Source organism: Artemia franciscana, unplaced genomic scaffold (genome assembly GCF_032884065.1).
Source record: "Artemia franciscana unplaced genomic scaffold, ASM3288406v1 Scaffold_2383, whole genome shotgun sequence".
Taxonomy (NCBI): Eukaryota; Metazoa; Arthropoda; class Branchiopoda; order Anostraca; family Artemiidae; genus Artemia; species Artemia franciscana.
The window spans coordinates 1-27,566 of NW_027063279.1; the positions used below are offsets into that span (position 1 = coordinate 1).

Sequence of the window (27,566 nt, forward strand, 5' to 3'; positions counted from 1 at the left end):
TAAAAGGGTGGAATTATAGGATGGGAAGGTAAGTGTGCCCTAAGCTTAAGTTCTTTCGAGTAAAATTCTAGTTAGCTACTTTGTGTTGTCTTGGATAGGGGCTACTTTGTGTCTAATGAAACGATCCTTGTGTTTCAGGATATTGCAGAGCAGTCAGGAAAGTCATATTGCTAGAACATTTGATGCAATGCTTTTGAAGATAGTATTAAAGCCGTTCAAACTGGTGTTTCTACGTATTGCAGTCCTGCTGGTAAGTTTTAGCAAGCCTTCTTCCTTTTTTATCTCACGATGAATTTGAAAAATTGTGTGACTCTACTTAGAATGATTCGCTCAAACTAATTATGACATAATATTATTTTCTACCTTTATGTGTAGTATTATAATGAGTCTATTCATTGAACAAAACAAAATTTGACTCTGACTTGAAACTTCGCCCACAATTGTTTCAAGAGCAAAAAATTGGCTTTGTTTTTTTTGCCTTGATTAAATGCTGTAGTCGGGAAGCGTTGGAAACTTGTAAGTTGGTTTCCTTCAGAAGAATTTTTCTTCAAGAGAAATTATAACACACTCATTACAAAGTTTCGACATGAGAGAGATCCCTAAAACTTCGTCATAAAGAGACCCAGCAAAACTTGTTGTTGGATTAAACATTTCATGGTAACGAACTGTAGTAAGGAGCGACCCGGCTCAATAGTAACCGAAACTCTAGAAAACGGAGTTTTGATACCATTAGTTACATCAAAAGAATTAAATTTTAATGCTGATTTTAAATATATAAGTTTCATCAAGTTTAGTCTTACCCATCAAAAGTTGCCGAATATTTGTCTCATTTTAGAAAATGGGAGGAAACATTCCCTAAAAGTCATAGAATATTAACAAAAATTGCACCATCAAATTCAGCATATCAGAAAACCCTACTGTATAATTTTCAAGATTCTATCAGCAAAAATGTGGAATTTTTTATATTTTCTCAGAAGACAAATCACGGATCCTGTTTTTGTATTTTTTTTCCGAGGTGATCGTATCGACCCAGTAGTTATAAAATGTCGCAAGAGGGCTCATTCTGACGGAAATTGAAAGTTCTAGTGGCCCTTTAAAGTGACCAAAAAATTGGAGGGCACCTAGTCCCCGTCCCATGCACATTTTTACCCAAAGTCATCGGATCAAAACTTTGAGATAGCCATTCTGTTAAACTTAGTTGAAAACCTAATAAATATGTCTTTGGGGATGACTTATATTCCCCCCCCGTCCCTGGAGGAGGGGCTACATGTTACACAATTTAACCATTGTTTACGTATAGCATTTGTTGATTATGAAGTTTACAGACGTTTTCAGGGGGATTTTTTCGTGTTGGAATGGGGCTGGGTCGCGGGGAGGAAGTTACTTGGGACGATCTTTCCATGGAGAAATTTTTCATGAGGGAAAAGTATTTCCATGAAGGGGGCGCAGGATTTTCTAGCATTATTTAATAAAAATAACAATAAGAAAATAAATAATTTTTTTTCAGCTGAAAGTAATGAGCAGCATTAAAACTTAAAACGAACGTAAAATATTACGTATATAAGGGGGTTCGTCTCCTTCACAATACCTTGCTCTTTACGCTAAAGTATTTTTAGAAATTTCGACTATTTATTCTAAGGCCTTTGTGATTCAGGGGTCATTCTTAAAGATTTGGGACAAAATTCAAGCTTTAGTGTAAAGAACGAGGTATTGATGAGGGGGCGAACCCCCTCATATACGTAATAGAAATACACAAATATAAAAATTCATTATGTAAGTTAATTCGTAAGGTATGTATGTTTATTTTTATCAAAAACGCTCGTAAAAAATAAAAAAATTTAGTTGCATTTTTAAGCAGCCAAAAATTGGAGGGCAACTAGGCCTCCTCGCCCACATCCTTTTTTTTATCAAAATCATCCGATGAAAACTATGAGAAAGCAATTTAGCCAAAAAAATTAATATGTAACTTTCGTTTAAATTAGGCATGTGCGGTGAGCCAAAATCAGAATATGCATTAAGTAAAATACGTTCAGAAATTAAATACAAAAAACAGTTTTTTAAACTGCAAGTAAGGAGCGACATTGAAACTTAAAACGAACAGAAATTATTCCATATATAAAAGGGGTTGACCCCTCCTCAACGCCTCACTCTTTACGCTACTCTTTACGTTTTTTTTAAAGGTAGAGTTGAGAGAAAGAGTCAAACTGTAGCGTAAAGAGCCAGGTGTCGAGGAGGGGTCAACCCCTTTTATATACGGAATAATTTCTGTTCGTTTTAATTTTGCTCCTTACTTGCAGTTTAAGAAACGAGTTTTTTTTTATTTAATCACAATTAAATTTAACTTGGACAAAGAATAAGTCTTATAACTACGCTTTTGGGATGCACAAATATTCTGAACAGCTCAATTTTTAGTTATCAGGTCTTACCATGACTTGTTGGGGAGCCAGCGAGAAGAAAAAACGGCAAAACAGAAAAAAACGACGAAAAATTTCAGCCACTGAAAACCAGAAAAAACACAATATTTTGGCAGACACTTCCGTTCTGCTGTCCTAGGAGAAAAAAGAAAAATATAAAAAGAAAATAATACAATGTTTTAGCCAGAATTTTTTGCCAGGAGACAGATCACGGATGCGTCTTTAATTTATTTTTTTTTTTCTCCCAGGGGTGATCGTATCAACTCAGTGGTCCTAGAATTTCGCATGAGGGTTGATTATAACACGAAAAATAAATTGCCCATTTCAAGTGACCAAAAAATTGGAGGGTACCTAGGCCCCCTCCTACGTTCATTCCTCCCCCCCCAAAGTCATCAGATCAAAATTTTGAGATAGTCATTTTACTCACCATAGTCGAAAACCTAATAGCCATTTCCTGGGGGACGACTTACTCCTCAACAGTCTCCGTGAGAGGGGCTGCAAGTTACAAACTTTGACCAGTGTTTACATATAGTAATGGTTATTGGGAAATGTACAGAGGTTTTCAGGGGGATTTTTTGGTTTGCAGTGGGGAGGAGGGGAGTTAAGTGGGAGGATCTTTCCATGGAGGATTTGGTCATGGGGGAAGAGAATTTCAATGAAGGGGGCGCTGGAATTTCTAGTATTATTTTAAAAAAACGATGAAAAAACAAATATGAAAAGTAACTGAAAACTGAAAGTAAGGAGCAGCATTAAAACCTAAAACGAACAGAGATTATCACGCATATGAGGGGCTCATCTCCTCCTAGATACCTTGCTCGTTACGCTAAAGTACTTTTAGTAATTTCAACTATTTATTCTACAGACTTTGTGATTCAGGGGTCATTCTTAAGGAATTGGGACAAACTTTAAGCTTTAGTGTAAAGAGCGAGGTATTGACGAGGTGGTGAACCCCCTCATATACGTAATAAAAACATACGAATATAGAAGTTCGTTACATAAGTGAATTCGTAAGTTAAGTATATATTTTAGCAACGAAAACGTTTGTAAAAAATTAAAAGTTCTAGTTGCCTTTTTAAGTAGCCAAAAAATTGGAGGGCAACTAGGCCTCCCCTCCCGCTCCTTTTTTCTCCAAATCTTCCAATTAAAACGAAGAGAAAGCCATTTAGCTAAAAAAAATATTAATAGGCAAATTTCGTTTTAATTATTTATGTGCGGAGAGCCAAAATCAATGCATGCATTAATTCAAAAACACTCAGAAACTAAATTAAATAAGGAACGACAATAAAACTTAAAACGAACAGAAATTACTCCGAATATGAAAGGGGCTTTTTCTCCTCAACGCCCCGCACTTTACGCTAAAGTTTTTTTTTAATGTTTTAAAAAGTAGAGCTAAGAGAAAGAATCTGCTTGGATAACATTAAAAACAAATAAAAAAAATATTATTGATAATTTTACGGCGTTTAACCTTGATTCAAAACTTTGCCGACATAGGATGCATCTTAATTATGCTGTGTATACATTGAATCGACAGCATTATCATACGTTTTCTTTATTTTAAAGTAGTCTCTCGTTATCTTTGCAAACTGTTGACCCATTTCAGAGCATTTATTCATTTTTACCAAAACTACTGTGGAAGTTTCTTGTAGTGCTGGAAATATCTGACAATGGGCTTTTTTTCTTTGAAACTGTCAGCCGACGCAGAGATTCGTAAAATGGGTTTGATGGTATCGAACAAAATTAAAAATATAGTGAACTGTCGAAATAAACAGATCAAGGATTAGAAGATATACACAGAAGAGACAAAGAAGAAAAAGGATTGAGAAAAAAGGCAGGTGAAGCAGGGAAGGCAAGCAAACGCATAACAACAAGTAAAAAATTGTCGAGATAAAATAAGGAACTGTCCTGATTTGTTCAGGTATTTGGTTCGAAAGCATTAAAAAAATAAACTTAGTTCCACTGCTCTCTCTCATTCAAATGATTGTGTCCCCGATTTTCAAACATTGACTTTGAGTCAGCTGACTCATGAGTTCAAATGCCTTGTTGAAAATCTGCTGTTCCTTTTCAAGTTGATCAAACAAAATTTCTCTTTTTCTTAACTGACCTCCACAAATATATTTTTTTTTTGTTGATTTTGAAAGATGAGCCCCTGTTTTAGTCTTTGTAGTTTGATGTGCGAGTGTTAAGGGGACACGCCTATGATAAAAATCAGCTAATAGTTATTTGTCAATGCTCTTACCTATAAATATGCGCAACGAAGCTAATCCATTCTGCTCAGATTGCAATGAGGTACAGCGCTGCCAACGCTTCGGAAGAAAAAGTACCATAAAACGCCCTAAAATTGTACCACCGATCAATAAATTGTACCATATCTATTTTTTTGCGTGTTGTGTTACGGGCAAGACGATTTTTTTTTTTACTACGCGCAACACGTGGACGATCGGAAAATTACATTACAATAAAGAGAACAAAGTTACCTGATATCTTCTTTCAAAGATCTGTGGGAGACCTCCTTATTGTACCACGTTTTGTAAAATGTACCAGGAAATTTGTGATTGTACCAGAATGTACTTTTAGAGGTGAAATATACCAAAATGGTACAATTTTACCGCTGTTGGCAGCCCTGATGAGATACTGGTTTCAATTAAGTTATATCATAGATTCTGTGAGAAAAACCTCGGAGTTTCTTTTTCAAGTCTGTATCAAGAGTGGGAATGCAAATGCATTGTAGCTGATCCACACCACCTCTTTTTTTTCACCCGCCTGTCTTAATAGTCTCCGTCTCGATTTGTTGTAAATACCAGTTATTATACTGATCTATTGGTATGCATAAAAGTAAAAATTATCAAACTAAGGAATGAATATGTCATTTTTTCTCTCTCTCATGAAAACTTTTAATGCAATAGCTTATCCATAACGATCAGGTTTAAGATAAGAATTAAAATAAGGATAAAAATTTGGACCAAGTTAACTCAAATAGGGTAAGAAACAAACTCTAGAAAAATATATTTGAAATTTATCGAAAATAAATTTGAAATATACCAAAATGGTACAATTTTACCGCTGTTGGCAGCCCTGATGAGATACTGTTTTCAGTTATATCATAGATTCTGTGAGAAAAACCTCGGAGCCGGTTGGCAGGAAGATAAGGCATGCGATACTATATAATAATCTAGGATGGGCACTTCAAAATGCTTCTAAAGCAGTCGGAGGCTTTTACATGTCTCACCAGAAATTGATATTTTTGTGGGCAGAAGTCAAAACCTTACAGAAATAGGAAAATTTTGTGCTCAGACATACTCCTTAAGTTTCATTTCCAAGTCTGTATCAAGAGTGGGAATGCAGATGCATTGTAGCTGATCCACACCACCTCTTTTTATTCACCCGCCTGTGTTAATAGTCTCTGTCTCGATTTGTTTGAAATACCAGTTATTATACTGATCTATTGGTATGCATAAAACTAAAAATTATCTAACTAAGGAATGAATATGTCATTTTTTTTTCTCTCTCTTGAAAACTTTTAATGCAATAGCTTATCCACAACGATCAGATTTAAGATAAGAATTAAAATAAGGATAGAAATTTGGGCCTAATTAAGTTAACTCATATAGGGTAAGAAACAAACACTAAAAAATATATATAAGAATATTGAAATCAAATTTCTTAAACAGGTCATTTGAAAACCTTCACAACCTATTATTTTGGTAATGAGATAAAAAAACATTGGAAATGAAATTTAGGAATTAAATATTGTAATGCTGAGGAAAATGTGGTGTTGCTCTAGTGCATTTAAAATTTCGCCATTTCAAAATAAATAAGATAAATAAAATTATTTTCTGGCATGAATTAACCTTAAGTTATGCCAGAGGGTTGAAAAGTATTTTGTTTTCATGTCTATGAAAATTTAACGCAAAAGATATCAATCGATTTCACAACCAAACTGAAACAGTTAATTTCAACCTTTTTGAAACATGTTACCATATACTTAGAGTTTGATTTAACTTAAAACTATTAATACTTGTGAATTTTTATCCAGGACTATTTGATGAAAATGCCACCGACAGTCGAGATCTTCATATTTGCTGCTATCGGACTTATGATACTCTTTTCGTGCGTTATAAAAATGAGACAATGTCGTAGAAGAAGACTCCTTGAGGTAAGAAGCTTAATTTAAAACGAAAAAATTGAGATATTAGAAACTAAATATTGTCTTATTTAGAAAAATAAATCGCATTGAAGAAATATGTATAATATTTTTATATAATGGCAGTTATATAAAAATATGTCGTCTATTTTAGAGTATGTGGTTTCACTGGCAGTCAAAGGTTTTAAATACCTTCATAAGCAGAAAAAAAGGCCATCTTTCTTAATTACTTGTAGATTACGCTCAAACTCCTCTTCTACTAATGACTTAATGAGCCGAAAAAAAAATTCCTCAAACCAGCTGTTACCGGCTTCATTAAGTTCGTCTAAAAAAAAAATAAAAAAAAAATAAGACGGTGTTTAGACAACATTATCCTTTTTTTTTTACAAATAAACAATTTTTCAAACAGTTCGTGGTAACGAACTGTTGTAAGGAGCGACACGGCTCAATAGTAAACGAAACTCTAAAAAACGGAATTTCGATGCTAAAAGATACATCAAAAGAATCGGATACTTATGCTGCTTTTAAATATATAAGTTTCATTAAATTTAGTCTTTGCCATCAAAAGTTACGAGCCTGAGAAAATTTGCCTTATTTTGGAAAATAGGGGAAATACCCCCTGAAGGTCATAGGATCTTAACAAAAATCACACCATCGAATTCAGCGTATCAGAGAACCCTGGAGAATAAAACTTCAAGGTCCAATCTACAAAAATGTGGAATTTCATTTTTTTTGCCAGAAGACAAATCACGGGTGCGTTTTTTTTTTTTTTTTTTTTTTTTTTTTTTTTTCAGGGGTCATCGTATTGACCAAGTGGTCCTAGAGTGTTGCAAGAGGGCTCATTCTAACGGAAATGAAAAGTTCTAGTCCCCTTTTTAAGTGACCAAACAAATTGGAGGGCACCTAGGCCCCTTCCCACGCTCATTTTTACCCAAGGTCAACGGATCAAAATTTTGAGATAGCCATTTTGTTCCGCATAGTCGAAAACCATAATAACTATGTCTTTGGGGATGACTTACTACCCCACAGTCCCTGGGGGAGGGGCTGCAAGTTACAAACTTTGACCAATGTTTACATACATCAATGGTTATTGGGAAGTGTTCCGACGTTTTCAGGGGGATTTTTTTGGTTTGGGTGTGGGGTTGAGGGGAGGGGGCTATGTGGGAGGATCTTTCCTTGGAGGAATATTTCATGGGGGAAGAGAAATTCAATGAAAAGGGCGCAGGATTTTCTAGCATTACTATTAAAAAAACAATGAAAATATAAACATGAAAAAGTTTTTTCAATTGAAAGTAAGGAGTAACATTAAAACTCAAAACGAACAGAGATTATTACGCATATGAGGGGTTCTAAAAAAAACTTTAGCATAAAGAGCGAGGTATTTAGGAGGAGATAAATACTTCGCTCTTTATGCTAAAGTATTTTTAGTAATTTTAACTATTTATTCTACGGCATTTCTGATTCAGGGGTCATTCTTAAAGAATTGGGACAAAACTTAAGATTTAGTATGAAGAGCGAGTTATTAACGAGGGGACAAACCTCCTCATATATATATAATTAAAAATATAAGAATAAAAAAGTTTGTTACGTAAGCTAATTCTTAAGTTACGTACATTTTTTATTAATAAAAACGTTCGTTAAAAATTAAAAGTTCTAGCTGCTTTTTTAAGTAACCGAAAAATTGGAGGGCAAGTAGGCCTCCTTCCCCACCCCTTATTTCTCAAAATCGTCCGATCAAAACTAAGGGAAGGCCATTTAGCCAAAAAAAGAATTAATATTCAAATTTCCTTTTAATAATTTATGGACGGAGTGCGAAAATCAAACATGCATTAATTAAAAAACGTTCAGAAATTAAATATAAAAAAACTAGTTTTTTTAACTGAAAGTAAGGAGCGAACATTAAAACTTAAAACGAACAGAAATTACTCCGTATATGAAATGGGTTGTCCCCTCCGCAATCCCTCGCTCTTTACGCTAAAGTTTTTAATTGTTTTAAAAAGTAGAATTGTGGCAAAGAGTCAAACTTTAGCGTAAAGATTGAGGGATTGCGGAGGGGACAACCCTTTTCATATGCGGAGTAATTGTTTTAATTGTTTTAAATCTAACAGTTCGTGGTAACGAACTGAAGTAAGGAGCGACCCGGCTCAATAGTAAACGAAACTCTAAAAAACGAAATTTTGATGCTAAAAGATACATCAAAAGAATTGGATTTTCATGCTGATTCTAAATATATAAGTTTCATCAAATTTAGTCTCTGTCATCAAAAATTAAGAGCCTGAGAAAATTTGCATTATTTTGGAAAATAGGAGGAAACACCCCTTAAAATTCATAGAATCTTAACGAAAATTACACCATCACATTTGGCGTATCAAAGAACCCTATAGTAAAAATCCTATCTACAAAGATGTGGAATTTCGTATTTTTCGCCAGAAGACAAATCACGGGTTCGTGTTTATTTGTTTTTTGTTTTTCTTTTCTTTTCCCCAGGGTTCATCGTATCGACCAAGTGCTCCTAGAATGTCGCAATAGGGCTCATTTTACCGGAAATGAAAAGTTCTAGTGCCATTTATTAAGTGACTAAAAAATTGGAGGGCACCTAGGCCCCCTCCCACGTTCATTTTCCCCAAAGTCAACGGATAAAAATTTTGAGATAGTCATTTTGTTCCGCATAGTCGAAAACCATAATAACTATGTTTTTGGGAATGACTTACTCCCCCACAATCCCTGGGGGAGGGGCTGTAAGTTTCAAACTTTGACCAGTGTTTACATACAATAATCGTTATTGGGAAATGTGCAGACGTTTTCAGGGGGATTTTTTTTGGTTTGGGGGGTGGGGTTGAGGGAGGGGGCTATCTGGGAGGATCTTTCTTTGGAGGATATATCATGGGGGAAGAAAAAATCAATGAAAAGGGCGCTGAATTTTCTAGCATTGCTATATAAAAACAATGAAAAAATAAACATGAACACTTTTTTTCAATTGAAAGTAAGGAGTAGTATTGAAACTTAAAACGAACAGAGATTATTACGCATATGAGGGGTTCTAAAAATATTTTAGCATAAAGAGCGAGGTATTTAGGAGGAGATAAATACCTCGCTCTTTATGCTAAAGTATTTTTAGTAATTTCAACTATTTATTATACGGCCTTTCCGATTTAGGGGTCATTCTTAAAGAATTGGGATAAAACTTACGATTTAGTGTAAAGAGCGAGGTATTAACGAGGGTACAAATCCCCTTGTATACATAATAAAAATATAAGAATATAAAAGTTTCTTACGTAAGTTAATTCTTAAGTTACGTATATTTTTTACTAATAAAAACGTTCGGTAAAAATTAAAAGTTCTAGTTGCCTTTTTAAGTAACCTAAAAATTGGAGGGCAACTAGGCCTCCTTCCCCACCCCTTATTTCTCAAAATTTTCTGACCAAAACTAAGAGAAAGCCATTTTGCCAAAAAAAAGAATTAATATACAAATTTCATTTTAATAATTTATGTGCGGAGAGCCAAAATCAAACATGCATTAATTCAAAAACGTTCAGAAATTAAATAAAATAAAAAAGTTTTTTTGACTGAAAGTAAGGAGCGACATTAAAACTTAAAACAAACAGAAATTACTCCGTATATGAAATGGGTTGTCCCCTCCGCAATCCCTCGCTCTTTACTTTCAGTAAAAAAAACTAGTTTTTTTTTAATTTAATGTATGTATAAAGGACATCTTCTAAAGAAAAATGTATTTCTTGGGACAAGACGTTCTATTCGAAGCCAAAAGCTTTAGATATCTGAATATACAAATCCCATAATTCATAAAAACTCACCAAAATAAGAATACCGTACAATAAGGTTGTTTGTCAAATAGTGAAAAAGGGTGTATATATATATATATATATATATATATATATATATATATATATATATATATATATATATATATATATATATATAAATGTATCGAAGTTGTTCATTAGGGTATGCATTTTTACTGGAAGACAAGGGTTTAAATATCTGAACGCAGTTATTGCGCCTTCAAATACATAGGTAGTCGAATATTATCTAAAATCATTATAGACAAAACATTGAAGGCAAAATGATATATAAGAAATTGATAAAACGAACATTTATAAAAGACTTAAAAATCATTGAACTCCTGAAAAAATTGTGTTTCTTGGGAATAATACATGTTACTTGAAGTAAAAGGCTAGATATTAGAAGAAAAAACATATTACATCATTTATAAGAAATATATAATAATTTAAAAATCTATCTTTATTAAAAAGTTGTCAAATGTGCTTATTAGGGTAGGCAGCTTCGCTGGATATTAATTTCTTTTTAAATCTCTTAGAACCATATTACATCCAAAAATAACTATGTTAAAAAATATTTGTAATGTCTGTCAAACAGTTCGTGGTAACGAACTGTAGTAAGGAGTGACCCAGCTCAATAGTAACTGAAACTCTAAAAAGTGGAATTTTGATACCAATACTTACATCAAAATATCACATATTAATGCTGATTTTAAATGTAGTTTCATCAAGTTTAGTCTTATCCATCAAAAGTTACGAACCTGAGAAAATTTCTCTTATTTTAGAAAATTGCGAGAAACACCCCTTAAAAGTGATAAATTCTTAACAAAAGGTCACTGGATCAAAATTTTGAGATAACCATTCTGTTCAGCGCAGTCGAAAACTTAATAACTATGTATTTGGGGACGACTTAATCCCCTACAGTCCCTGGGGGAGGGGCTGCTATTTACAAACTTCGACCATTGGTTACATATATTAATGGTTATTATGAAATATACAGAGGTTTTCGGGTTTTTTTTTCGCATTGGGGTGGGAATGGGTCCGGGAGGAGGGGGTTACATGGGAGGATCTTTCCATGGAGGAATTTGTCAAAAGGGAAGAGAATTTTCATGAAGAGGGCGGAGGGTCTTCTATCATTATTTAAAAAAAAAACAATAAGGAAATATTTTTCTTTCAACTGGAAGTAATGAGAAGCATTAAAAGTCAAACGAACATAAAATATTAAATATATAAGGAAGTTTGTCTCCTCCACAATACCTTACTCTTTACGCTAAAGCAGTTTTAGTAATTTCAACTATTTATTCTTTGGCCTTTGTGATTCAGGGGTCATTCTTAAGGATTTGGGGACAAAATTCAAGCTTTAGTGTAAAGAGCGAGGTATTGACGAGGGGGCAAAACCCCTCATATACGTAATAAAAACACACAAATATAGAAATTCGCTACGTAAGTTAATTCGTAAGGCACGCATGTTTATTACTAACAAAAACGTTCGAAAAAAATAAAAAAATCTAGTTGCATTTTGAAGTAACCAAAAATTGGAGGGCAACTAGGCCTCCTCCACCCTTTTTTTGTCAAAATCTTTCGACCAAAACTATGAGAAAGCCATTTAACAAAAAAATTAAAAATAATATGGAAATTTTGTTTTAATTATTCATATGCGGTGAGCGTTTTAAGTTTTGATGTCATTCCTTAGTTGCAGTTTAAAAAATTATTTTTAATTTAATCTACAAAAATATCAAAATAATTTTATTTTTTCCACTTATAAACACACAAAAAGCCATGGAGTTAATCAATAAAAAAAGAAATAGAAAAAAAGAGAGAAAATCAATTTCTCAATAGCCCGAATAAAAGGAACATAATCCCTCAAAAGCCACTCGTGTATAACATGGAATGGCAAAAACTGAAACCTATTGAAAAGAATCTTTCACTTAATCATCTTTTATGACATTTCAGTTGACCTTCGTCACTTTCACTGGGAAGTTAGGTTTCAGTGAATTTAGGTAAAATTTTAAGTTATATTGCTAGGTTAAATTCAAAAGAGGGATGTCAGTTTTTGCTCCTCATATATTTTGTATTAAAATATTATTATTGTCAAGCAGTCATTTGAATTAAAGTCAAATTAAAAATTAGGAGCAAAAATTAAAGATTAAACAAAAATAATTACGAACAAAATCAGAAGTGTGTCTAAATGGGGTACTTGACCATCATCTTTTACGATTAAATGTCTTATACATGACTGAGTCAGTTAATTAAAAAATTGCTGCACTTTTTGCATAAAACCCGCGTGTTATGAGGTAGAGGAAATAAAACAATGTACTGTTTGAGATGCATGACTTTATTAAAAACAAACTTTAACAGAAGATGTGGTTTGTTAGAATGTGCTGCACCGAAAGCACTTGGCTCTCCTTTCGGTATTTTCACCCCTCTGACACTATAATTGGTTTTGATTTGACACTCGGAGGGGAGGGGAGGGCATTTGTTCCTAAGCCAGCCCTTGAATCTACCCCTCACTTTGTAAAGAAGTTTACGGGTAGAACGTTCTGATGTTTAAGGCCGTTCGATACCATAAAAATCCCCCTGTATTATCCCATAGAAACTTTTCTAGTTTTTGCGGCAAAATTATCCAGAATTGAATGGGCGATTTCCCTTTTTTTTTATATAGCTTTGATAAAAGATCCGAATAAACGAAAGAAAACTAAAAGCTGGAACATACTTTCCTAGATTTTATTTTTGAAAAAACAAATGGAACATTTCCAGATTCATGAGAGAAACAGAGACCCTCAAATTTAGTGAGGCTTACGTAATTAAAAAAGTATATATTTTGTTTCTATTTATTAAGCAGACACTAATTTTCTTTCAAAATTCAGGAAATGACAGTCATAGGTGGCGCGATAGCGCGGCATAAAACAATGTTGGTACAATACATTCTTTTTTATTATTTTTTTTTTTTTTTAGACCAGGGCACTTCGTATCAAAGGAGTTGCCGCTGATTCCTCGAAAAGGGCTCATTCGATTGGAAATTCAAGCGGCTAGTGCCTCTATTAACATTCAAAAGTAATCAGAGGGCAACTAACCCCATCACAGGCCCACCATTTCGCCAAAAATTTTATATAGCTATTTCTTTCAAAGAAATTAAAAGGCCCGGAAATTATAACTTTGTGGATGAAGATCCCCCAGAGCCCTAAAGGCAAGGATTGTAAGTTATGGTCTGGGGACATATAAGACCATATAAGAAGTTTCATTGTAAAAACTTCGAAGGTCTTCCTTCGAAAACTTCGAAACTTCCTGAAACACATTCAATCATAATTTTGAGATAGACGTTTTGTTCAACTTGATTGAAAGGTCCAGCTATTGTCTTTTCGTATGACAGCCCTCCCCTCACTAGAGCTATTATGGCACGGATTGTAAGTTATGCCCTGGAGCATATAAGGTATATATAGAAAGGGTGATCGTAAAAACTTCGAAGCGGGCTTACTGGATCGGTAATCGGAAGTTCTACTGCCCTGTTTCAGATTCAGAGTAATGTGAGGGTGGCTATCCCTCCCCCCAATTCCTCGTATTTTTCCAAAATGCATCTGATAGAAATTTTGAGATGACCATTTGTTGTCGTATAAACTTCGAAAGAGGCTCATTTGATTGGAAATTGAAAGGACTAGTCCCTCTTTTGTAAGTCAAAAGTGATTAAAGGACAGCCAGGCCTCCTCCACGCCCATCAATCTTTGATAAACATCTAATCAATATTTTGAGATAGTATTTTTATTCATCGTATTTGAAAGGTCTGGAAATTACTGGACAACCCCAACAGCTTCTCAAGCTCAAAACATAATTTACACTCTACTGAAAGAAAAAATGGCTGTGGATGGTCAGTTTAGTATAAATATACTGATATTTATTCCTTAAGGTTTTAATATTTTTTTAAATTATTAAAATTAAAACGATTGAAACATATTAAATGTGTTTTGTGTATCTAAGTCATACAGTAAATAGCCAAATCAAACTCAAAACGACCAAAAACTAATATGAGTAGGGCTGACGACCCCCCTGCCTTCTCAAGCCCAGAACATAATTTGCCGTTTACTGAAAATAAAACACATTTAAACAGTTTTAACTTTGTTTTACTTGTATAAAATGTTTTTACTAGATAAATGAAGTGGGAAACCTCCCCCTTGCACTCCAATTACAGCGGGAGTGTATGATGCCCTTTTTAAGAGTAGCAAGAGATTTGAGGTTAAGCAGCCCTTCTTTTAAGCCCATTAATTTTCCAAACACAGCCAGTCAAAATTTTGAGACAGCCATTTTGTTCAGCATAGTAGAACGGTCCAGCAACTACGTCTTTTGCGATATTATGCGTGTCAACCCCCACAACTATGCAATTGGCTCATTATGATTTAAAACTAAATTTTGCTTTAAAATAAAGCTAAAAGCTATAAAATTAAATGAGAACATGCTGTTTGTGTCAGGACTAAAAATTACTGAAAAGCTTCTCCGATATACGAATAGAAGCCCATACTATGGATTATTATAGAAAAACTGAAAAGATATATAGCATTATTTTGTCCATTAAAAAGACTATATCAATAAAAAATGAACAGGAATTTATTTAAAAAAACTTATTCCACGAGACAAGTCTTTCAAACAAAAGTAAAGAGCTCCATTAAGTCGAGAATGAGCAAAAATACAGCCAAATAATATTCCAAGCGTAAAACTACCACAAATCACTATCAATAAATAAATGAAACTCAAAACGAACAGAAATTACAATGAATAGCCGAGTCAAACTCAAAACGAGTAAAAACTAACATGAGTGGGGCTGATTAACCCTCATGCCTTCTCAAACCAGAACACAATTTGCACTTTATTGAAAACAAAATGAGTTTGAAATTTTTTCACCTTTCTACTTTCAAAAATAAAAATTTTCAAAACCCTAAGGAAGAAATGTCAGTATATATTCATTAAACTGATAATCCTTGGTCATTTTTTTTTTTTTTATAAGAAAAAAAACTTGAGTAACTTGTAACTTCTTCAAGTTACTTGAGTAAATAAAGAGTAAGAACTCTATTTCTGATGGATACTGCTTATAAGAAATTATTATCAAATCTCCCCATCTTTTGTAAACAGGTTATTTTTTTCCTTTTATTTCTAGGAAACATTTGCTGGACAGACAACCTTCTTATTGCAAGACATTGAATGTGGAATAAACAAAAGTTGTGACAGTCTCAACCAGTGTGAGTTAGCATCAGCCATCTCTAGAGTTGATAAGAAAATTATTATTGGCTACATTTATGAACCAACAATTGAAATCATTTGCGAATCAGTAAAAATGACAGATTTATTTAAATGTTTTTTGAATTGTACCAATAATTCAAAAAGTCATTATTTTGATTTTTATATACGTGCAAGAAATCTTGATGTGAGTTTGAATGTAGAAGAGTTGAAAGGCCTTTACAATGAATTTCTTGACCACTATCTTCCAGAATCAAAGAAAATTAGTTTTATTAGGTTTGACGATGAAAAAAGATTGATCATAAGAAGCTACACTACAAGTCCTGAACCTAGCAAAGTTGAGGAAGTGAGGATCATATTAAAAGACGTAATCTTTTGCATTTTTTGTGAATTACAAGAGGTGAGTGTTAGAATATTATCTATATACAAATTTCATATCTTTATCTCTCTGACATTTAATCTTTTCGAGCTTTTTAACGTTACAAAAAATAGGATATCTTCCTAAAGACTGCTGACAAGTATTGGGGAACTCTTCTTTGAAATCTGATGGTATTACTAAGCGTTTATATACATCTTGCTTTAACAATGAAGTCCAGGGAGGGAATGGTTGGCAGATGTGATTTGCTAAAAGATAACAAGCTGTGTAGTGGTCCAATAAGAGAGGCAACCGCATGCTTCCACCGTTTGCCCGTTTGCCAAATTAATCAAACATTTGGAAAACTATAGATTCTATCACTATATTAGCTCTATGACAATCTACCAATATTTCTTGACCTTTTCTGCAATCAGCCATGACTTGATGCACAACCAGACATCTATTCCATTTTAATTCAAAAATCTTGGACTTGGTCGAGACCTTTGGCCTCGACCACTCCTTGAGTACAATCCTTGGACTGTTCTATAGGAGTCTGCTCCCTAAATAATATCTTTTAACCTAGCATTTTTTTTCTTCTCCATTCTCATTTTTGACAAGTTCCGATGATTGCTGTTGCTTGTCTTCTAACCACACAATTCCTTCTTCGATTTCATTTTGACTAATTCTAATGATCACTGTCAAATATAGTTTAATTGCTATGTCCTTGTTCTTCACTTTCATTTTTAACACGTTCTGAAATTCGGTGTCACTTGTTTTTTAACCGCATGAGTCTTTGCTCTTCGCTTCCATTTTGACACATTTTATTTCTCGCTGTTGCTTTTCTTCGTACAACATTTTTTTTTTTAGATTTTGACTACTTCAGACAATTTACAATACCAGTTGTTTAAAAAAAAAAAATAATTGAAGAAAAAACGGGTTTAATTTTTTATAAAGCAGTGACAACAAAATAAAATAAAAACTACACTTTAGCTAACAATAAAAATACTCCGAATATTTCGGCCCCACGTCCGGGAGCCTTTCTCAAAGGAAAAAAAAACAACAAAAAAGGAGAAAATTACAACAATTTAAGACTATTTTTAAGACATTATAAAAATGCCACGACAACTAAACCAACATAAAAAATATAAACAATCAAATATATAAGAAAACAAAAAACTCACATTTTAAAAACAAAACACTCCCGCAACTGACTGTAACTTTAGAAAAACTGAATTAATTGTTTATATTGGCACTTTCCTCTGCCACAATCGATGTATAAATGGGAATCTATTAAAAATGAAAAATATAAATACTTGCAGCAATACGAAAAGAGGTCACCCAAATCCAATCAAAATCTTACAGGTTAATGAAACACAATTATGAAATATATATTGAATGGATTTTTTCATTTGCTATTTTAGCTGCCGTCCGTTGACTTCTTACAGCATTGACCATGCTTTGACCTCCATTCGCAAGGTTATTACTTGTTTCAGGACAATTATGCAAATCAATACTCATTGAAGTTTTTGACTGGTCTTTAATTAAACTATTATAAATTGAATTTATTTTAAATTCCCCTTCATCTCTATTGATACTAATACCCCCATAGATAATCTTTTTTATTTCTATAATTTCTCTGAAACTTTGTAAAAGTCCTACAGACTTTCAATAATTTTTGTCTGATCAAATAAAATACTATGATGAGGAAAATTATACACGTGATCCGCGATAGCGGATTCAAAAGTATCAGGTTTTTTATTCTTTCTTAGCGAGCATTCTATCGCATTTTTGTGTTGTTGTAGCCTATTTTTTAAATTCTGCTGTGTTCTACCTACATAAAATTTACCACAAGAGCATGGAATTTTGTATTTCCCCTGTTGTATATTTCTTGGAACTTTATCTTTTCCGTTATTTAGCCATGAGCTTATATTTTGTCCTGATTTAAAAGCTGTTTTTATATTATGGTTTTTTAATTCTTTCCTTAATTTCTGTGACAACCTTGGGATATAAGGCAAAGTTATGTAACTTGGTTTTTGATTTGATCCATTTTCTTCTAATTTTACAGGTTCCAGTAACTTTTTTTCCTTTTTTCAATTATTTGAGAAATCATATTTTCGGGATATCCATTTCCTACTAGAATATCCTTAATAAAAATTAATTCACTACTAATATATTCTGGTGAAGCTAAATTTAATACTCTATCCACTAAAGAAATAACTACCCCCCTTTTTACTTGGATCGGGTGATTTGATGTGAAAGATAAATAGCGGTTGTTATTAGTTGGTTTATGGTAAATTGAAAACACTAGTTTATTATTCTTTCTATGGATCCAAATATCCAGAAACGGTAATTTTTTCTCTGTTTCATGACCTGCCATCTGCTAAGCCCTGACGACCTGCCTTCTGCTAAGCCCTGGACGGTTCTTTGGACGATCTTTGGCAATCTGTCATCCTTCATCTGCAAAACGCGGCCTAGCCATCCCAACCTTCCTTTCATTATAGCTCTAGAAAGCGGGATTGAGCCACATTTTCCGCACAGCCTACTGCTTAAATACAGTCAGTTAGCCGGTTGCCCAGAACAGATCGTTGGCAATTTCTCTGGAAAGCATCTAATAAATCTTAATCCACTTTTTGTAGCGCCCATGCTTCTAAGCTGTATTTGACCACTGTCATCACTGAAGCTTCCAATATTCTCATCTTGGTTTGCAGACTAATTTTCCTATTCTTCCAAACCTTTTTTAACTGTGAAAAAACACCCTGAGCCTTGGCTATTCTACTTTTAACATCTTTCACTGATCACACCGTCTTTACTAATAATTAAGTAAACAAACAAGTTTTGTAACGGAAAGTAAGGAGCGACATTAAAACTTAAAACGAACAGAAATTACTCCGTATATCAACGGGGCTTTTCCTCCTCAACGCCTCGCTCTTTACGCTAAAGTTTGACCCTTTCTCTTAACTCTACTTTTTAAAACAGTAAGAAACTTTAGCGTAAAGAGCGGGGCGTTGAGGAGGAAAAGCCCCGTTCAAATACGGAGTAATCTCTGTTCGTTTTAAGTTTTAATGTCGCTCCTTATAGTCAGAGCGCCAGATTCTGTGTCGTGCACCCACCCATGCCGGAAGGTACAAAAATGCTGAGGACGGATCCTAGGGTAGTCGACCATGCTGAAAACGAATATCGTAGGGCGAATGTTCGCCGTTGGGGCGTTTCTAAGATATAGGCCAAAAACGCCAAATTTAGCCTATAACTAAGTGTGACGAATCAGGATTTTTTTGCGACTTATTGGGTTGAGGAATCTGGTGTAATGTTATATCAATCGAAAGAAAAGATCTAGATCTACAAGAATATGATTTTTAAATTGAAAGAAAACACTATTTTTATCTCTATTTACTGCAGTTTCAAAATAAGTGCTGTAAAATTCAACAAATATCTCAAAGAAAGGCTAAAAACTCGAAATTTCTTCAAGGTAAAAAATTTTTTTTCCATATTCGAGAAGAAAGTGCATTCAATTCCGTACAATTTGAGCTAAAAACATATTAACTATTTTTGTTTTTAAAAGGTCTGCGATTTTTTTGTAGTGTCACTGAAATGATCACTAGCCGTATCGTGAAAAGGGACATATTTTTTTTTCTTCAAAGGGTAGGAATACTTCAAACTTCATAACTGTTTAAAAATTTTTTAATTTTACTTAAAAATAAAAATAGGTTTAAAAAAATGTTGACTAACAAGTTTTTTTTTTTTTTTTTTTTTTTTTTTTTTTTTTATAATGGACGAATATGTTTTCTGGTGTACTAAGGCGTCTGCAATTACCTTTTTGGGGCATGATTTGCCAGTAATACGACTGAGCTATTTACTACATAATAGAATTCTGCTTCACAGATGGATTCAGTCGGCGCATTGGAGTTGTCTTACTCGGCCTGCCCGTAAAATTGGGTAATAGTAACTGATTAGGGACCTGTTGTAATTAAAAGTAAAAGGTATCAAATAAAATTTTCACAAATATTCCTCATTTTCTTCTTCCAAGAATTCAGATGGGGCAAGGTCAGACTCCCTGCATGCCCTTCTCGTTCCGCGGCAGGAGCATAAGCTGCAGCATCCTTTCATTTTTGAGCAGCTACAGTCTTTCCTGCATCTTCCACTTTTGCATCTGCAGTAAGATTCCAGGCTTGATGCTTCTTTACAGTTTGAGACGACCACATCTACTCCCCCTTCAGCCATCTTCCATTCAAGGAGAAGTGGATCTGGAATGCTTGGCCAAGTCTGTACTGACGACAAGATTATCCATGTAGCGAATATGACTCTTCGTATGCATGGCTCGAAGGTGTCGTCAGAAGGTGGAAGTCTTTTCACATCTTGTTTGTGGCACCGAATGTAAGCCCTTACACTGGCCAGTGAATTGAATCCGGCCTGTTTACCGTATTGTTTACAATGACCAGGAATTTTGATAGGTCATAAAAGTCTCTAAACGCGTTGACTGAAAGCTTCCCTTCTGCATCCTTGATCTGCTCCTTCACAGACACCATTTTTGAGGCAAAAGTTGGAAACAACGCAGTGTTTAAGAAAGAAGCTTTCCCGACGCCGAAGAAAAAGTTCGTTGTGCCACAACCTGGCAGACAGTGCACGAACGGTAATATAATCTACTCCTCTTTGGACAAGTGGACTCCATCCGCCGGCTCGTGTACTGGGATAATGTAAGTCGGGAACTTCAAGAAAAGTTCGCTCAGTCCTTCAGCTTGAAGCTCTTCAAAAAATGAACACAGGCTACTGCCACGTCTGTGTCGTTGGCATGCACAACGATGCTACGATCCTACAAGCGTAACAGCTAGCGTACTTGGCATGTGTCATAAGGCGTTGGTCAGCCTCTTCGTGGCTGGAGGACAAGCATTCCTCGTTGTAACAGTGTTCTGGTGAAGTTGGACATCAGCCACGCTTGACCAGAGACACCTTGAATCTCTCCTTGAACCCACCTGAGAGAAAAAGGTTGAGTGCGTTCGGAAGCTGATCACTCATCTGCTCCCAGGTTTCATACAAAATTTCGAGGAGCCGGCTTTTAGACACTGAGCTTGCAAGTACGGCATCCCATTCTTCAATTGTGCTAAGAGCGGAAATCTGGAGGTTTTTCCCTTTCCTAATGCCGTATCCTTTACCTTTACCTACCTTTCTCTCGTCGGAGACTGCATGCTGATTTCATAGAGATCAACTCTCCGTGAGCTTCCCAAACAGCCCGTTGTACCGATGTGCGACAATGTAGACTTCAGGAATACCCACTGGAAGATAATTCAGCAATGATAGAAGCAGTCTTTCCGCGAAGGATTTGACTGTTTCAAACCTGGCAGGCCGATATGACCTTATCTTGGACATTAGGTCAATGATGTGTACTGTAGCTGATGTTGTTTCTTTGGATTTCGAAGTGGCCGGCCAAGCTGAAAGTCCTCCTTTTTTTCTTAGCCAGTTCAACAGCACAGCTTTGTTCCCCGCCCTCATTTTTCAGCCAGAGGATGTCTTGGCTGATTGTTGCTGAAGATGTTCAAAAATGGATGGAGGGAAAGGAAGAATCTCTTTTGTGAGAATCTTTGCAAGGGCTTTCTCCTTTTCTTCGCCGTAGCCCAACTGAGTAGTAATGATTCTCTTTAAGGCTGTTACTTCAGAGCTCAGGAGATCGGTTTTAGGGACACCATTCACTTTCTGAGTTTTTCTCTCTGTAGGGAAAGTTCGGAGTACAACCTTTTTCACATCGGCTTTCCTGTTGCACAGAAAGTCCTCAACCACCTCTTTTCCTTTTTGTGGCTACGCAAGTAATATCAGAAACAATCTTCTCATCGACCACAACTTCTGACGTCACAATATTCACTAGGTCGAAGTCCACTCTGCTGAACGGATTGCCACATGTAGTGAAAATGTCTCGAACTCTATCTCGTGAAAGTTGTAATCGCGTCGTCGTCGACTGATTGTTTTCATGATATCGTGTCTCTGTGGATAAGTTGACTACTTGCAGGAAACCATTGCTGATGGCAGCGGAAATCGGTAAGGTAAGAATCCAAGCTTCAGTCTTTCTCTCATCCATTTGTTCTCCTATTATTCCGGCCGTCGTCTTGCATCCTTGTTCACTGTACATTCCAGTATCTTGTCGGAACATGTGGCCGTAAACCCGGTGTGTGTTCTCTTCACTGCGAAGTATCCTTTCATGAGCCTTCTGTGTACATCAAGAAAGGTTTGTGGCAAACTTCGCATGTCATATAGGTACTGTATGAGACATCCTGTATACCTAGGATGGTCAGCCACCACCAAGTATGGCAAAATCCGAGCAGTTGCTGTCAAATGAGACTCCCAGTCACAGTTTCGTTCAGCATGATTGAATTGCATCGCTATTTCAAGTATTTCCAAGATCTACCGCCAGAAAGCAAACGTGGGTGACGCATTTCGAAGGGTTTCGAAGCCATTCATTATGGGAGCCAAAGTGATTAAGGTATCGTTTTCCTTCTGAAGTGCAATACGCGTGTTAGCACCGTTTGCCAATGAAGGCCTGAATAACTCAATGGCACTACCCAGCTGGTCCAGACGGGATAAGTCTTCTTGTGCTTCGGAGTAATACTCTTCCAAGGACTCCCAGTAGAGGGCTAGCAAGACCTCGTACAGTATGCAGTAGGCATTGATATCTTGGTAGTAGCCGAGCTAGTTGAGCAGGAGGTGGAAGCCTCCCATCCGTAGGATTACCTTTTTGAAGTCATCCGGGTATTTACTTTTCACTCCCTGTGCTAGTTGATAAATGAAGAGATCTTGCGTCACTACCGTATCGTCACATCCGACAGCTTTACTTATCGCCGTGAACGTTCGCAGAGATTTTTTGACTGTTGCATGGTTGTTTGGTGCTTCATGAAGGAAAAGCAAAATATTAGATTAAATATTGACAATTCAATTTCAAATCACAGATGTTCCATTTGACAAGCATTTTCACTAGAACTGGAAGTTCCAATACTAAATCTGATTGATCAATGTAACATGCCTTTTTATCAGTCCTCATAAATCTAAATTAGTCAGTATCACGTAGTTTCTTGTGATATTTAATTTGGTAAATTACTTTCATTAAGTCTCTTACTTCTGTAAAAAAAATTTACACTCATTTTTCCAGCCAACTTTACAACACCAAAAGTGCTTTAAAAAATTCTATTTCTTTAAAAATTGTTTTTTGATCTTCCAAATTTGTGTCATATTCTTCATTATCATCCATCAGCAAATCAGTATTTGCGTCAAAATCACATGTTGAATCAACCTGAAGTAATTGTTTTTTTTTTTTGTTTTTTTTTTATCTTGGCCTACCTGACTCACTTTTCTTTTTCATCATCTGCTGATCAATTTCTTCTGCTTAGCTTATCAATCAACCTCCCGCTAGGTAGCAGGTTACTAAACAAAATTCATATTATCGAGTACACTCGCTAAAAAAGTTGCAGACCCCCAGATATAATAACTTAAACTTTTATTCTTAGCTCTATGTGTTCGGAATTAAACGGGCTTTCTTTTCCAATATAAAAAAATACTTTATCTTGAACAAATCTCGAGTTTTTAGCTTTTCTGTTGGAAATTCGTTGACAAAAATCTGACTTTTTTTTAAACTGCAGTAAAAAGTATACTATTTTTAATTTTTTTTACAAACAAAAATCATATTCGTGTAGCCCCAAGTCTCTTCTTTCTATTAATGTAAGAGTACGCTGGATTTGATCAATCTTATCTGTATAAAAATTTAGAATCATTGAACCCCATTATAGGCCAAATTTGGTGTTTTTGGCCTATATCTCAGAAACGCCCCAACGGCGAACATGCGCCCTACGATATTCGTTTTCAGCATGGTTGACTACCATGGGATCCACCCTTAACATTTTTGTACCTTCCGGCATGGGTACTAATCGAAATAAGCGAGATACAGAATCTGGCGCTCTGACTATTACTTTCCGTTACAAAACTTTTTTTTTATTTAATTTCTGGACGTCTTTGAATTAATGCATGTTTTGATCTTGGCTCTCCGCACATAAGTAATTAAAACGAAATTTGTATATTAATTAATTTCAATTAATCGGATGATCTTGAGAAAAAAGAAGCGAAGGAGGAGGCCTAGTTGCCCTCCAGGTTTTTGATTACTTAAAAAAGCAACTAGAACTTTAATTTTTTACAAACGTTTTCATTGTTAAAAATATATGTAACTTACGAGTTAAATTACGTAACGAACTTCTATATTCGTATGTTTTTATTGCGTATATGAGGAGGTTCAACCCTCGTCGATATCTCGCTCTTTACACTAAAGCTTAGATTATGTCCCAATTCCTTAAGAATTACCTTTGAATCACAAAGGCCGTAGAATAAATAGTTGAAATTACTAAAAATACTTTAGCGTAAAGAGTGAGGTATAACGAGGAGGTAAACCCCTCATATGCGTAATAATTTTTGTTCGTTTTAAATTTTGATGCTGCTCCTTACTTTCAGTAGAGAAAACTTTTCATATGTATTTTTTCATTGTTTTTTCAAATAAAGCCAGAAAATCCTGTGCCCCCTTCATTGAAATGCTCTTTCCCCATGAGAAGTCTCTCCATAGAAAGGTGCCCTCCAATTTTTTGGTCACTTAAAAAGGGCACTAGAACTTTTAATTTCCGTTAGAATGAGCCCTCTCTCGAGACTCTAGGACCACTCAGTCAATACGATCACCCCTGGGAAAAAAAACAACAAAAAAACAAACAAATAAACACGCATCCGTGATCTATCTTTTGGCAAAAAATGCGAAATTCCACATTTTTGAAGATAGGAGCTTGAAACTTCCACAATAAGGTTCTCTGATACGCTGAATCTGATGGTGTGATTTTCGTTAAGATTGTATGACTTTTAGGGGGTGTTTCCCCATATTTTCCAAAATGAAGCAAATTTTCTCAGGCTCGCAACTTTTGATGGGTATAACTGATCATGATGAAACTTATATGTTTAAAATCAGCATTAAAATTCGATTCTTTTGATGCAACTTTTGGTATCAGAATTCTATTTTTTAGAGTTTTGGTTACTATTGAGCCGGGTCGCTCCTTACTACAGTTCGTTACCACGAACTGTTTGATACTACCAAGGTAAGTAAAGCTGCCCACCTGATCAATCTTTTTGCTACCCTACGTCACCTTTTCGTCTTCACTTATTCCTAGCCTTAGTGACTTAGTCACTAAGGCTAGCACCCTGAACCCGTAAAACCTCTAAAGGTTCATTCGTTTTGCACACACTTTCATCTAGTATGCTTAAATCATCAGCATAGTCTAAGTCCACGAGAATTTTTCCTCCCCATTTCATTCCGTGGTCTCCCATTGCCTTTCCTGTGCTCCTTAAAACTAAGTCCTTCAAAATGATCCATATAAAGGGGGATAGAAACCAGCCCTGCTTAACTCCTGATTTAATAATAGAAAAAAACAGCTGCTAACCTCATTTTCTACCATAACCGCAGCAGTATTATTCTCTTACATATCACTACTCACTTTAATGATTTTGTTTGGTATACCTTTAAGGATAAGACCTTTGCTAAAGCTCTTCTATCAACAAAATTAAACACTTGCTCATAATCTATAAAACTGAGAACCAAAGACATTTGACAACTAAGGCGAATCTCAATTATTAACCTAAGAGTAAAAATTTGGTCGACACATTCTCTACCTTTTCTAAATCAACACTTTTCTTCTCTTAAAACTTTGTCTACGGCATCTTTCAGTCTAAAAAGTACCATATTATTAATAATTTACTACCTAATGCCTCGATAATTACGATAATTTCGATTTAACTAATAATGACTAATGCCTCGATAATTACGACACTCACTCTTATCACCTTTCTTATACAATGGTTTAATTAAGGTTTTCCTAAAATCGTTGGGTACTTCCCCCTTTTGAAAAATCACATTCATAATCTTCAGTAACTTATTTCTAACCTCAGAACCATCATATTTAAGAAACTCCTATACCACACTACCGGCATCTGGAGCCTTTTTTTCTTCAGTCCTTTTAGTACTGTCACTAATTCTTTCTCACAAAACAAATCTTTCTTCACATCAAAGGTATTACAAACTTTTTCATTTTTCTCTATATCCTTTCCTGCAACTGTATCTCAGTTCAGCATATTCCCAAAATGTTCTGCTCACTCTCTTTAACTCTTTCCTTATCAGTAATTGTGGCCCAATTTCTATCTTTAACTGGGACAAGTCCGGATTGACTACCCCTCTCAATTTATTAATATGCCAGCATAATATTTTACTATTATGCCGATTAGCTGCATCTTCCAGATCCTTGGCAATTTTATCCTTGGCCTGCATTTAACACCTCCTTAGTTCATAAAGATTTTCACTAATATTCCTAGCTGCAGTCTTAACTTCCTTTCCTGTGACACCATCAGTAACTTCACAAATTGTTTTTCTAAAATTATTCCATCCATCTTTCACTCCAAATTTTAAACTCACAATTTTAGTATTCAGCTGTTCCTTGAGACTTTCTCCCAAATTTTCATCCTGGAGTCTACAAACATCATAACTTGACGGGAGGTAGTTACCCATCCAAAATTTCAGCAATAAATTAACGCTACACAATACTAGATGGTGATCCTTACTTTTAATATCAATAACAGCACTCCTATATTCCGTGGTATCTTTTATTTATCCTGCCAGTCTTCGGTTTACAATAACATAATCAATAAGGTTTGTTGTCTTACCATCACGTGAATACCATGCCAACTTATGAGCCATTTTACAACCAAATACCATATCGGTTATTACTAAGTGTGGTTAAATTATGACATTAATGGAATCATGTCTAGTCGGTATAATTAGCAAAATAATGTTGTACTTTATTTTGCATTAGCAACAAAAATTTAAGTAAACCAAAGTCCAATTCTCAAATAATTTAATTTTTTGCGTGATTTTCTCTGGATCATTTGTTATTTTGTCCAATATGTTACCTCTTCCATATTCAAGATATTGTAACCAAGATACCATTTTCGGGTATCTTTTATTGATATATCTTGACATCTTGTCATGATTTCTTGAAGTTTGTGATAAGTTACTTTGTGATAAGTATTTATGAATTTCAGAAGGTGATCATAATATTGAGTTATTCAACCAGTTATTTTGTTCCTATACTTTAAATGTATGGCTTCATAATCTGCTTTTTTTTAGGTATTTACAAGACAATTTGTCCCTGAAGTTAAAAAGCACATTGGTCTCGACGTCCGAAGAAACAATTGATATTTTTGCTCTGGTAATGCTGTGGGTAAGGGACGACAGTATTGCAATTAATATACATTTTAAATAATCAGGCGAAATGATATTTTACTAGATCTTGTAATAGCAAAGATTTGAGTAAATCAAATCTTTCTCACACATTAAAATCATGAAATCATGATTTTCTCAAACATTAGTTGACTTGGGAACATTTGTAGTTTGCTACAATGAATAATGTCTTCCATTGTTAAGATATTGTAACTAATAAAACCTCTTGGGGCACCTTTTATTCATACATCTTGAAATTTTGTCATTAGTTATGTATTGATGCCTTTTCGAAGGTGATTAAACTAGTTTCACTATTGTCTCATTCATCCAGTTATTTTTTGTTTCTTTAAATTAAACCTCTGGC

The 27,566-nt window shown here is 34.8% G+C and overlaps 1 protein-coding gene across 2 annotated transcripts; it reads left to right on the top strand.

Annotated features, from left to right (window-relative positions):
* Nucleotides 1-108: 108 nt before the first annotated feature.
* LOC136042893 (uncharacterized) lies at nucleotides 109-27,566 on the top strand. Of its 2 annotated transcripts, XM_065727823.1 has the most exons (4): nucleotides 109-250; nucleotides 6,448-6,567; nucleotides 15,496-15,975; nucleotides 27,110-27,566. In XM_065727823.1, exons 1-4 carry the CDS (start codon nucleotides 116-118, stop codon nucleotides 27,176-27,178), a joined length of 804 nt encoding a protein of 267 aa, XP_065583895.1. In that variant the 5' UTR covers nucleotides 109-115; the 3' UTR covers nucleotides 27,179-27,566. The 2 variants fall into 2 exon arrangements, with proteins under 2 accessions (XP_065583895.1, XP_065583896.1); XM_065727824.1 differs by lacking the exon at nucleotides 6,448-6,567.